We start from the raw sequence: 13,866 nt of genomic DNA on the forward strand, positions 1-13,866 counted from the left end.
GAAGTGTTGCGTAGGTCCAGCTTTTTTATTATTTTAGCCTGTTGGAGTTGGTCAAAGACAGAAGACATGAGGGGAAGAGGGTAATGGTTCTTGATGTTAATGTCATTCAGGTGGCTGTAATCGATGCAGGGCCTTAATGACCCATCTTTCTTCTTCACAAAAAAGAACCCTGCTCCTGCTGGAGATGACGGGCTAATCAAGCCAGCTTCCAGTGATGCCGAGATGTAATCGTTCATGGCAGCTTTTTCTGGACCAGAGACGGAGTACAAACACCCCTTGGGGATAGTGGCCCCGGGCAGTAGATCAATGGCACAGTCATAGGAACGGTGGGGTGGAAATGACAGGGCCTTTGTCTTCCTGAAGACTTGTCGTAGATGGTAATAACAGGTGGGAACAGAATTCAGGTCCGGAAATTCTGAGTCTGTGAAAGGATTGGCAGAAAAAGAGATTTCCTTGACAATTTCTGGACAGTAGAACAAAAATATAGTTCTGGGTACGTTCTCTTCCCCATTCACTGATCATCCCTGTTTTCCAGTCCACACGAGGGTTATGCTGGTACAGCCATGGATACCCCAAGATCAGCGAATGAGAAGGAGAAATAATCAAGTATGGACAAATTTGTTCCTGATGGCCGTCAATGTTCAATTGGAAAGGTTCACTGATGTGTGTGATGGTGAAAAGCTCCTTACCATTCAGAGACCTGGCCCTAATGGGTTTAGTTAGTTGTTCTGACTTGAGTCCTAGTCTCCTAGCTAAATCCCAGTCCAGATTGTCATCTGCCCCAGAGTCTATTAACGCTTCTAGAAGCATGGCTGTGTGATGAGTTATCGTGATCTTGGTAAGAGTGTGTGGCCTCTAAGGAACAGCCGGAACGTGACTCACCCCTTGGGATCCCTTGGTTGGAAACAAAACGACAAGAGGGCCGCCCTCTCCACAATAAAAACATCTCTCCTCCATCAGCTGCTTGCGTCATTCCTCTGGAGTCAATCGGGATGGGCTCCTCCTCCCGGTTGGTGCATAGGTGAGTAAGTAGCTCCGGGGGTGAGCGCTGAGTCGTTGACCAGCTAGGTGCGGAAGGATGGGTGGTTCTCTTCCTGCAGCTTCCGATCCTCCACCTCGCTGTCATTTGAGCTGGGTCAGTCGGTTGCCCGTCCTCATGGCGAGCGCAATGAGGGCATGTAGGTTGTCATTTAGGTCAAGGGGAACAAGGAGGTCCTGTATGGAAGCTCTGAGCCCCTTCAGAAAAACATCGTAGAGAACCGTGTCGGCCCACCCGCTTTCTGCTGCCAGCGTGCGAAAGCGGATGGCGTAGTCACACACGGAACCGCTGCCCTGCTTTAAACTGCTTAGTTCTTGTGCCTTTTCTCTGCTGGAGGACAATGGATCAAAAGTTTTGATTAGAGAAGCTTGAAAGTCTGTGAAGGAGTGGCAGCGTGACGAGTTCCGCCCCCATTCAGTAGAAGCTCACACCTTGGCTTTATCCGTAGGATGTGAAATCATGAAAGCAATCTTGGAATGTTCAGTGGGAAATGCATAGGGCATCAGTTTGTAATGGGTGGCACAGTCTATCAAAAACGTTTTGCACAAACCAGGAGCACCAGCGTATGGCGCTGGATGTGCCAGCTTGCATCCGGTTCATGTAGGAAGTGAAGACGGAGCGGGAGCAGCGGGTGTCGTGGGGGGCTGGGACGCCGGAACCGATCGAGCAAACTGCTCAAGTAGTCCTTGCAGCTGAGAGGAAAGGTGACCCATGTTCGCTGCCATCGCCATCTGAAAATCCTCCTGTCGGGCGAGCCATGATTCCTGGGTGCGCAAGATTTCCGTCAGTTGTTTTGCCTCTGCAGAGTATACTGTTAGGCATTGGCGAGAATGAGGACTCAGGTGTAGCAAAGGGAAAATTGACTCAGGCTATATTTAAACAGTTTTCTTTGAAATCTCTTTGAACAGAGTGATTAAAACAAAGTGGCTAAAAAATCTATCTTTGATACATTAGAGCAGGGGTCACCAACCTTTTTGAAACCAAGAGCTACTTCTTGGGTACTGATTAATGTGAAGGGCTACCAGTTTTATACACACTTAAATAAATTGCCAGAAATAGCCAATTTGCTCAATTTACCTTAAATAAATCTATATATATAAAAAACTGGGTATTTCTGTCTGTCATTCTGTCGTACATTTTTTTTCCTTTTACTGAAGGTTTTTTGTAGAGAATAAATGATGAAAAAAACACTTAAACGATTTAAAAGAGGAGAAAACATGAAAAAAATGACAACTAAATTTTGAAACATTGTTCATCTTCAATTTCGACTCTTTAAAATTCAAAATTCAACCGAAAAAAATTAAGACAAAAAACTAGCTAATTCGAATCTTTTTGAAAAAATGTAAAAAATAATTTATGGAACATCATTAGTAATTTTTCCTGATTAAGATTAATTTTACAATTTTGATGACATGTTTTAAATAGGTTAAAATTCAATCTGCACTTTGTTAGAATATATAACAAATTGGACCAAGCTATATTTCTAACAAAGACAAATCATTATTTCTTCTAAAACTTTACAGAACAAAAACTTTAAAAGAAATTCAAAGGACTTTGAAATAAGATTTAAATTTGATTGTACAGATTTTCTATATTTGCCAGAATATTTTTTTTGAATTTTAAAAAATATATACTTGAACATTGATTTAAATTGTCAGGAAAGAAGAGGAAGGAATTTAAAAGGTAAAAAGGTATGTGTTTAAAAATCCCATTGCATTTTTAAGGTTGTATTTTTTCTCTAAAATTGTCTTTTTGAAAGTTATAAGAAGCAAAGTAAAAAATTAATTAATTTATTTTAACAAGTGAAGACCAAGTCTTTGAAATATTTTCTTGGATTTTCAAATTCTATTTGAGTTTTGTCTCTCTTAGAATTAAAAATGTCGAGCAAAGCGAGACCACCTTGCTAGTAAATACATACAATTTAAAGAATAGAGGCAGCTCACTGGTAAGTGCTGATATTTGAGCTATTTTTAGAACAGGCCAGCGGGCTACTCATCTGGTCCTTACGGGCGACCTGGTGCCCGCGGGCACCGCGTTGGTGACCCCTGCATTAGAGTAACAAAAGATATATAGCATAGGGCATAAAGCAATAAACGGAAAATCACTCCATAGGGAGGAAAAAGGCAATGGCAAAGTTCTACACAAATCTATTAACAAAAAAAACAGCAATCTATGATTAGCTACAAAAAATGGTATATCACTCATGCAGAGGAGCCAAGAAGAAGAGGTGGGTAGTAACGCGCTACATTTACTCCGTTACATTTACTTGAGTAACTTTTGGGATAAATTGTACTTCTATGAGTAGTTTTTATGAAACATACTTTTACTTTTACTTGAGTATATTTATAGAGAAGAAACGCTACTTCTACTCCGTTCCATTTATCTACATTAAGCTCGCTACTCGCTACTTTTTTTTATCGATCTATTAATGTTTCTTTTGGTTAATGACAGAGCTTCAAAGTAGAATCTACGCATGCCTGCGTTTCACCAATCACATGCAGTCACTGGTGACGTTGGACCAATCAAACAGAGCCAGGCGGTCACATGACCGTGATACGTAAAACCCGACTTAAACATGTTGACAAACTTATTCGGGTGTTACCATTTAGTGGTCAATTGTACGGAATATGTACTGTACTGTGCAATCTAATAATAAAAGTTTAAATCAATCAATCAAAAGTGTAAAGGAAAAAAGACACTTTTATTTCAACCGTACTTCCCGTCAAAAGCCTAAAGACTGATCGCACAGTTCCTGTCTTCACAATAAAAGCGCCGCTCCATCGCGCCTGCGTTAACAAAATAAGAGGATCTCCGAAAGCCAGCGCAAACAAGCTAGCAAGCTACGGAGTTTGCCGCAAATGTATTTCTTGTAAAGTGTATAAAAACGAATATGGAAGGTGGACAGTTAAGATGCCGAAAACCAACGACTTTCATGTAGTATTAGACAGAAAAGAGGAACTTTTTTTCTCCTCCATTTGAAAACGTGGACGTCTGATTCCAATCAATGCAAGTCATCAGAATCAGGTAATACACCAACTTTCATTCTTGTCTTCATGAAAGATAGGAATCTATATGTTAAACATGCATGTATATTCATTAAAACACCTTCAACATGTGAACAAAAACGGCAAAATAAATAAATATAAATTATATACTGTATATATAAATTTATGTATGTATATATACATGATTATATTATTATATTATTTAATATATATTATTGTTTTAGTTGCTTAAGAGCTATTCCTGGCTCTGAATTTGCTCATTGCTATTTTTATGTTTTTGTGCATTATTTCAATCAATCAATCAATGTTTACTTATATAGCCCTAAATCACTAGTGTCTCAAAGGGCTGCACAAACCACCACGACATCCTCGGTAGGCCCACATAAGGGCAAGGAAAACTCACACCCAGTGGGACATCGGTGACAATAATGATCCAGTGGGACGTCTGTGACAATAATGATTATGAGAACCTTAGAGAGGAGGAAAGGAATGGATGTCGAGCGGGTCTAACATGATACTGTGAAAGTTCAATCCACAATGGATCCAACACAGTCGCGAGAGTCCAGTCCAAAGCGGGTCCAACTCAGCAGCGAGAGTCCCGTTCACAGCGGAGCCAGCAGGAAACCATCCCAAGCGGAGGCGGATCAGCAGCGCAGAGATGTCGAGGCGGATCAGCAGCGCAGAGATGTCCCCAGCCGATACACAGGCAAGCAGTACATGGCCACCGGATCGGACCGGACCCCCTCTACAGGGGAGAGTGGGACATAGAAGAAAAAGAAAAGAAACAGCAGATCAACTGGTCTAAAAGGGAGTCTATTTAAAGGCTACAGCATACAAATGAGTTTTAAGGTGAGACTTAAATGCTTCTACTGAGGTGGCATCTCGAACTGTTACCGGGAGGGCATTCCAGAGTACTGGAGCCCGAACGGAAAACGCTCTATAGCCCGCAGACTTTTTTTGGGCTTTGGGAATCACTAACAAGCCGGAGTCCTTTGAACGCAAATTTCTTGCCGGGACATATGGTACAATACAATCGGCAAGATAGGATGGAGCTAGACCGTGTAGTATTTTATACGTAAGTAGTAAAACCTTAAAGTCACATCTTAAGTGCACAGGAAGCCAGTGCAGGTGAGCCAGTACAGGCGTAATGGGATCAAACTTTCTTGTTCTTGTCAAAAGTCTAGCAGCCGCATTTTGTACCAACTGTAATCTTTTAATGCTAGACATGGGGAGACCCGAAAATAATACGTTACAGTAGTCGAGGCGAGACGTAACAAACGCATGGATAATGATCTCAGCGTCTTTAGTGGACAGAATGGAGCGAATTTTAGCGATATTACGGAGATGAAAGAAGGCCGTTTTAGTAACGCTTTTAATGTGTGCCTCAAAGGAGAGAGTTGGGTCGAAGATAATACCCAGATTCTTTACCGTGTCGCCTTGTTTAATTGTTTGGTTGTCAAATGTTAGAGTTGTATTATTAAATAGAGTTCGGTGTCTAGCAGGACCGATAATCAGCATTTCCGTTTTTTTGGCGTTGAGTTGCAAAAAGTTAGCGGACATCCATTGTTTAATTTCATTAAGACACGCCTCCAGCTGACTACAATCCGGCGTGTTGGTCAGCTTTAGGGGCATGTAGAGTTGGGTGTCATCAGCATAACAGTGAAAGCTAACACCGTATTTGCGTATGATGTCACCTAGCGGCAGCATGTAGATGCTGAAGAGTGCAGGGCCAAGGACCGAACCCTGGGGAACTCCACACGTTACCTTAACGTAGTCCGAGGTCACATTGTTATGGGAGACACACTGCATCCTATCAGTAAGATAAGAGTTAAACCAAGACAGGGCTAAGTCTGACATACCAATTCGTGTTTTGATACGTTCTAATAAAATATTATGATCGACGGTATCGAAAGCAGCGCTAAGATCGAGGAGCAGCAACATAGATGACGCATCAGAATCCATCGTTAGCAATAGATCATTAGTCATTTTTGCGAGGGCTGTCTCCGTCGAGTGATTTGCCCTGAAACCGGATTGAAAGGTTTCACATAGATTGTTAGACGCTAAGTGTTCATTTAACTGCTCCGCAACAATTTTTTCGAGGATTTTTGAAATAAAGGGAAGGTGAGACACCGGTCGGTAGTTTACCATGAGGTCAGGATCGAGGTTAGGTCTTTTAAGAAGAGGATGAATAACCGCTTTTTTGAATGCTAGGGGAACAGTGCCCGAGGAAAGTGATAAGTTTATAATATTTAGCACTGATGGACCTAATAATACAAAGAGCTCCTTGATCAGTTTCCCAGGAAGAGGGTCAAGTAAACATGTTGTTTGTTTTATTCCATTTACACGTTGTAACAATTCCTCTAATGTTATTTCCTCAAAACGAGAGAAACTATTTTGGAGGGCAGTATCCGCCGTGTATACAATCGTTTCAGTGTTAATAGAACCCCGTTGTAGCTGGGACGCATTGTCTTTAATCTCCTTTCTAATGACTTCAATTTTCTTACTAAAGAATTGCATAAAGTCATCAGCTGAGTGGGTGGAGCTACTGGAAGGAGTCCCTTGTTGGGTTAGCGATGCTACCGTACTAAACAAAAATTTAGGATCGTTTTTATTACGGTGGATGAGATTTGAGTAATAATTAGCTTTAGCTAAGGTAAGCATGCGTTTATAAGTTATTAAACCATCACTAAATGCTTGATGGTGCACCTCAAGTTTAGTCGTGCGCCATTTGCGTTCCAGCTTTCTGCATAATAATTTCTGAGCTCTAGTTTCTTCTGTAAACCACGGGGTGCGCTTTTTTGGAGCCTTTTTTAACTTTAGCGGTGCTATGTTATCAATGGTTTCGCGCAGGGCGTCGTTAAAGTTGTTAGTGAGGTTATCAATAGAGCCCACATACTTTGGGAATGGTGCCATTACCGAGGGCAGTAGGTCAGCAAGAGTTGTCGTTGTGGCCGTATTAATGTTGCGGCTGCTATAGCAGTTATTATTATTATTAGTTTGACGAACATGCGTCTGAACCTCGAATTTTATAAGGTAATGATCGGACAATACTTTAGTATACGGGAGTATCGTAACTTTGGAAGCGGTGATACCCCTGACAAGCACTAGGTCTATCGTATTACCGTTGCGATGCGTGGGTTCATTTATTATTTGTGTGAGACCACAGCTATCAATTATAGTCTGGAGCGCTACGCACGGTGGGTCCGATGGGGTATTCATATGGATATTAAAGTCCCCCATTATGATTATATTATCGGCGTGTGTCACTAGATCAGCAACGAACTCTGAGAATTCATTGATAAAGTCCGAACAGGGCCCTGGGGGGCGGTAGATAACAGCCAGGTGTAGAGGCAGCGGTGTGACAGACCTCATAGTAAGCACCTCAAACGATTTATATTTATTATTTATGTTAGGACTAAGGTTAAAGTTTTCGTTGTATATTAGTGCGACCCCCCCACCCCTTTTAAGCGGACGGGCAATATGCGCATGTGTAAAGTTAGGAGGACATGCCTCATTTAGCGCAAAAAAGTCGTTTGGTTTAAGCCAGGTTTCACTGAGACCGATGACGTTAAGATTGTTGTCTCTGATGATATCATTAACTAACAACGTTTTGGGAGACAATGATCTTATGTTTAAAAAACCTATATTATAGGTAGTGGGCTGTTTTAGGGAATTTTTGATCAAATTATCCGTAGTAGCAATATTAATAATGTTGTGTTTATTATGCCCAGTGCTTTCAGTATAATTACGACCATATCTAGGAATTGATACGACGGGAATGTTCCGATTGTTTGATTGTTGCTTTGATAAACTGCACGCATCATGGTTAGCCTCCTCAGTAACGGGGATTTTCCGATTGTTTGTTTGTTGCTTTGATAAACTGCACGCATCATAGTTAGCCACCTCAGTAAAACACATGTCCAACTCTGAAACACTCAAAGCAGAAAAAACTTGTTCTAATTTAACTGACTCCTTACCCAGACCAGTAGTCTCGCATCCTTTATTTAAATCCGTCTTCAGGGTGGAGGGGAGTGGTGTTCTGTGGGGATTAGCCTTCTGCTTTGTTTTTAGCCCCGCTCGACATCCGCGTTTCCGATCACACCGCTGGCGTCTGCTCCGTAGACGGCCCCCGCTGCTACAAGACTCCGCTGCTTCACGGGCCGCTGGATGTAGCCGCCGACGTATCCCCATGCTAGTTAGCATGTTTAGCACGCCCGCGTCTATCAGTCCAAAACGGCCCGATATGTCCATATCCAGAAGTGTCTGGCGGTCGTACGTGATCACGGAGTGACCACGATGCGAGCCAGCCATGAAGTCTGCAGAACTGTCCGGCATTTCCGCCAAATGTTCCATCTTTAGCAAGAGCACCGCAGTGTCGCAGCCCGTCCGGGCGCCGCCATCTTGCGGAATTTGTTGCCGTAATCAAGTTACTCATCAGTTACTCAGTACTTGAGTAGTTTTTTCACAACATACTTTTTACTTTTACTCAAGTAAATATTTGGGTGACTACTCCTTACTTTTACTTGAGTAATAAATCTCTAAAGTAACTGTACTCTTACTTGAGTACAATTTCTGGCTACTCTACCCACCTCTGCCAAGAAGCTATAAACAGAAAGTACGCTATAAAGAGCTGAGAGGACTCCAAGAGGAGATAAAAAGGAAGGCAAAGAGCACTATGAAATTAAAACAAAAAAACTTGACTAAAAAACTTCGGCAAACGAAAATCACTCTCTCAGAGGGAACAAAGAAATCAATAAATAAGGCGAGGCAATACTTAACAGCTCGGTTCAAGACTGTGGATGAAGGCTGGAGGTACATGACAAGACAATATATTCTGGGAACAAAACAGCGGAAGACGAGGACTATATACACATGAGGGAGGGTGACACAGGTGGGCACAATCAGGCAATCAGGAGAGACATCAGACCAGTGACACAGGAGGAAGAGCAAGTGATCTGAAACGAGAGGAGGATTAGAATTTTCAAATTAAGACAGGAAGTTTGCCAGACAACCCCAAAACAGGACCTCCCTCACCGTGGTTGGACACTGGCCAAGTCGCCACCTCAAATTTAAATACATACAAATAAATGAATATTATATATCTTTCTAGTAATAAATAATAATGTTATCATTAACGTGATAATTAATTATAAACTAATACAATTACAAATATAAGATACAATAATTAATATTGTTATTATTATTGTATAATAATAATTGTCTAAATTCTTAATAATCCAATACACTATATATTTAGCACAATTGTTTAATTATAAATTAATAAATTATTAATAATATATCAATCAATCAATCAATCAATCGATCAATGATTATTTGTATAGGCCTAAATCACTAGTGTCTCAAAGGGCTGCACAAACCACAACACAAACCACTGCGACATCCTCGGTAGGGCCCACATAAGGGTAAGGAAAACTAGCACCCAGTGGGACGTCGGTGACTATGATGACTATGAGAAACCTTGGAGAGGACCGCATATGTGGGCAACACCCCCCCCCCCCCCCCCTACCTCCCCCTCTAGGGGCACCGAAAGCAATGGATGTCGAGAGGGTCTAACATGATACTGTGAAAGTTCAATCCATTGTGGATCCAACCCAGCCGCGAGAGTCCAGTCCAAAGCGGGTCCAACACAGCAGCGAGAGTCCAGTCCAAAGCGGATCCAACACAGCAGCGAGCACATTGGAGCAAACAGGAAACCATCACACGCGGAGGCGGATCAGCAGCGCAGAGATGTCCCCAACCGAGCGGTCCATCCTGTGTCCCGACTCTGGACGAGCGGTCCATCCTGGGTCCCAACTCTGGACAGCCAGTACTTCTTTCATGGGCATCGGACTGGACCCCCTCCACAAGGGAGGGTGGGACAGAGGAGAAAAAGAAAAGAAATGGCAGATCAACTGGTCTAAAAAGGGAGTCTATTTAAAGGCTAGAGTATACAAATTAGTTTTAAGGTGAGACTTAAATGCTTCTACTGAGGTGGCATCTCGAACTGTTACCGGGAGGGCATTCTAGAGTACTGGAGCCCGAACGGAAAACGCTCTATAGCCCGCAGATTTTTTTTGTGCTTTGGGAATCACTACTAAGCCGGAGTCCTTTGAACGCAGATTTCTTGCCGGGACATATGGTACAATACAATCGGCAAGATAGGCTGGAGCTAGACCGTGTAGTATTTTATACGTAAGTAGTAAAACCTTAAAGTCACATCTTAAGTGCACAGGAAGCCAGTGCAGGTGAGCCAGTACAGGCGTAATGTGATCAAACTTTCTTGTTCTTGTCAAAAGTCTAGCAGCCGCATTTTGTACCAACTGTAATCTTTTAATGCTAGACATGGGGAAACCTGAAAATAATACGTTACAGTAATCAGGGCGAGACGTAACAAACGCATGGATAATGATATCAGTGTCGTTAGTGGACAAAATGGAGCGAATTTTAGCGATAATACGGAGATGAAAGAAGGCCGTTTTAGTAACGCTTTTATTGTGTGGCTCAAAGGAGAGAGTTGGGTCGAAGATAATACCCAGATTCTTCACCGAGTCACCTTGTTTAATTGATTGGTTGTCAAATGTTAAAGTTGTATTATTAAATAGAGGTCGATGTCTAGCAGGACCGATAATCAGCATTTCCGTTTTTTTGGCGTTGAGTTGCAAAAAGTTAGCGGACATCCATTATTTAATTTCATTAAGACACGCCTCCAGCTGACTACAATCCGGCGTGTTGGTCAGCTTTAGGGGCATGTAGAGTAGGGTGTCATCAGCATAACAGTGAAAGCTAACACCGTATTTGCGTATGATGTCACCTAGTGGCAGCATGTACATGCTGAAGAGTGCAAGGCCAAAGACCAAACCCTGGGGAACTCCACACGTTACAGGTCACATTGTTATGGGAGACGCACTGCATCCTGTCAGTAAAATAAGAGTTAAACCAAGACAAGTTTGACATACAAATTCGTGTTTTGATACGCTTTAATAAAATATTATGATCAACTGTATCGAAAGCAGCGCTAAGATCGAGGAGCAGCAATATAGATGAAGTATCAGAATCCATCGTTAGCAATAGATCATTAGTAATTTTTGCAAGGGCTGTCTCCGTAGAGTGATTTGCCCTGAAACTGGATTGAAAGGTTTCACATAGATTGTTAGATGCTAAGTGTTCATTTAGCTGCTCTGCAACAATTTTTTCGAGGATTTTTGAAATATTTTTATGAAATATTATATATATTTTATATGATAATTAAAATATAATATTTATTAATAACTAATATAACAAATCATTTAAAAAATGTTCATCCGGCCTCAGAGACTTTGTGGTGGTGTAGCTTTTTAAGAGTTATGAAATAATAACACAAATGTATTTATTATATAACAAATACTACTACTACTAATAACTTCAAAATAGGGTTGTCAAAAGTATCGATACTTTGATACTAGGTCGATACCAACTTCAAAAATACATGTTGTGTAACACTTTTTCGTCTGCGACCTGCGTCTATTGTTATTTATGAGCATATTTATAAGCACGGTATTGTTTGTGTTGATATACTGGGGAGGGGGGGGGGGGGGTGATAGAACACGGCCCTTCTTTTTTCAATTTAGTTAGTTACCTTTTGGAAGCGGATACTGACATCAAAATTATGTTGTTGCACACTTTCAAACACTTTTCAATAAAGTAGTCCATTTAGCCTCGCATTGGCAATAGTCGCCATGTGTTTGGTCACGTGACCACGCTACGTGCCGACGTACGTGACGTCACCACGGAGGCTTCGCCAGTTTCCTGAAGGGAGCACTGAAACTGTTGTGGCTGTGTGACAAATGACTGCAAGCGAAGCGGCGGGCGAGTGAGCGTTTTAGGTAGAAAATAAACACCTCATTTCGGACCCTATTACCCGTCCCTGGACGTCGACCCAGGACGTCGCTGCCTGGCTTCGGCGTTCTTCCGGCAGAGGAGACGGTAAAAGGGAAGCCACCGAACAAGCTAGCCCACTAAAGGCTGCTTGTCTATCCCAGTGTGGCTGCAAGGAAGGCGGGGAATACGAAGCGACGTGATCCGGGACGTCTGTTTTTTCAACATTGTTGGACTCACTGAAGCTCAAACGTGACTTCTTTAAAGTCTCTTCGTGTTGCTGGGACAATACGACGATTGTACATGGATTATCTGGTAAGAAATTGGGCCAAACTGTAGTTTTCTTGACATTTCTCCTTCTTTGCCTTTGTGTTACATTAATGTTAATGATTTCATTAATTAACTAACTAACTCCTGCTGTGTTTACATGTCAACGATACGACAACCATAGCAAGACAGGCTACACCTGTAGTTCATTACTCTTTTATAGATCTAACATGCTAGAAAGCTATGAAATAAACATGTTGCACAAAGTAAGGGAATGTTTGGGAAGTATTTACTTGACAAACTTGAAAATATGTAACCATAGATGATGTGTGCTGGGTTCTACTAGCTCAGATGTCATGAACACCTTCTAATTCAGTGTTTCTTAACCATAGGGCCAAAGCGAGTGCCCCCTACAGGACTGCAAAAAAACATATCTGTTTCTCAGCTATGGGCTGTAGTGGTACTCAGTTGTGATACACTTTTTCCACCACTTGCAGCAGTAATGACAATATCAAACGAACAGGTAGTCTGGCGCTAAAGTCATGAAGAGAGTTTCTCAAGCGCCAAAAATATGACTAAAGTGGTGAAGCTTTGTTTTCATTTACACTTTAGTTCTATTGACATATATTATTATTACTGTGATGAGGTTGCGACTTGTCCAAGGTTTATCCCGCCTACCTTCCGAATGCAGCTGAGATAGGCTCCAGCGACCCGTGACCCCAAAGGGACAACTGGTAGAAAATGGATGGATGGTTATATTATTATAAATTCAGTCAGAATGTAATTATTTCAGCACTGTGTAATCATCTTCTATAAGTTTTTATAAATCTATTATTTTGCATTATATTTGTTCAGGATTTATTGTCCTAATCAGCCTCACCTAAGCCTAAGGTTTATGTTACATTTTGAATATTTTTGAGTAACACATGCTTTCACATTGTTCGACAATTTGTATCCTGTTAAACAGTAAGTAAATTATCTATAATATTTAATATGATTAAAATCAAGAGTAAGATTACTAAATATGTGTTAATATTTGAGTGGGCCCTGCTCCCCTGTGTAGTAAAAAAGTTGGACTCGAGGTCAAAAAGGTTGAGAACACCTGTTCTGTTAAAGAGTGTTTCCCACAATGTTGTAGGAACTGTGGTCCATGTAGTAAGGCTTGGCAATACGGCTGAAAACTGTATCACGTTATGAGTGTTTTATATTGGTCAATATCATGATTATTGATATTTTTCATGACCTATCTAAATTAAGAATCTGGAGAAACAAATATTTAACCTCTTAAGGCCCGAGCTGTTTGTTTTCATGCTTTTTTTTATTTCTCTTTGCTATTTGGGCTTATTGGACCCTAATTAGAATAAAAACTAAGAATCATCTTTTGATACGATGTACTTATTCCATAAGTAACAAACCTGTACTTCATGTTTAGTGACATGCTAATTCTTATTTTTACACTTTTTTTCAAATTCCATTGTATGTTTTACTCTTTTGACACCACCACATGGCAGTATAAGTGTCCACATAACTGGCCATAAGACCCTATTTCAGTAGTGTACACAATTTTGGAATTAAGAGCTAAAAGGTGTTGTCCACGCATGTGGCCACTAAGCTTTTATTAATGTAAACATTTTTATTTAAAATGTAACCTTCCTGTGATTATAATACCCATATATCAAGGCAGAAAGGAAAGGACAAGAA

General features: G+C 41.1%; 1 protein-coding gene across 1 annotated transcript in view; it reads left to right on the plus strand.

Moving 5' to 3' along the window:
- Positions 1–11,778: 11,778 nt before the first annotated feature.
- The window catches only part of arl15a (ADP-ribosylation factor-like 15a), a 316,966-nt gene continuing 314,878 nt past the window's right edge, over positions 11,779–13,866 (plus strand). Inside the window, exon 1 of the mRNA XM_061906215.1 lies at positions 11,779–12,213. Coding sequence (XP_061762199.1) covers positions 12,202–12,213 — 12 coding nt within the window. The 5' untranslated portion in view covers positions 11,779–12,201. The remainder of the gene's footprint in view (positions 12,214–13,866) is intronic.

Source organism: Nerophis ophidion, linkage group LG07, assembly GCF_033978795.1.
Source record: "Nerophis ophidion isolate RoL-2023_Sa linkage group LG07, RoL_Noph_v1.0, whole genome shotgun sequence".
Taxonomy (NCBI): Eukaryota; Metazoa; Chordata; class Actinopteri; order Syngnathiformes; family Syngnathidae; genus Nerophis; species Nerophis ophidion.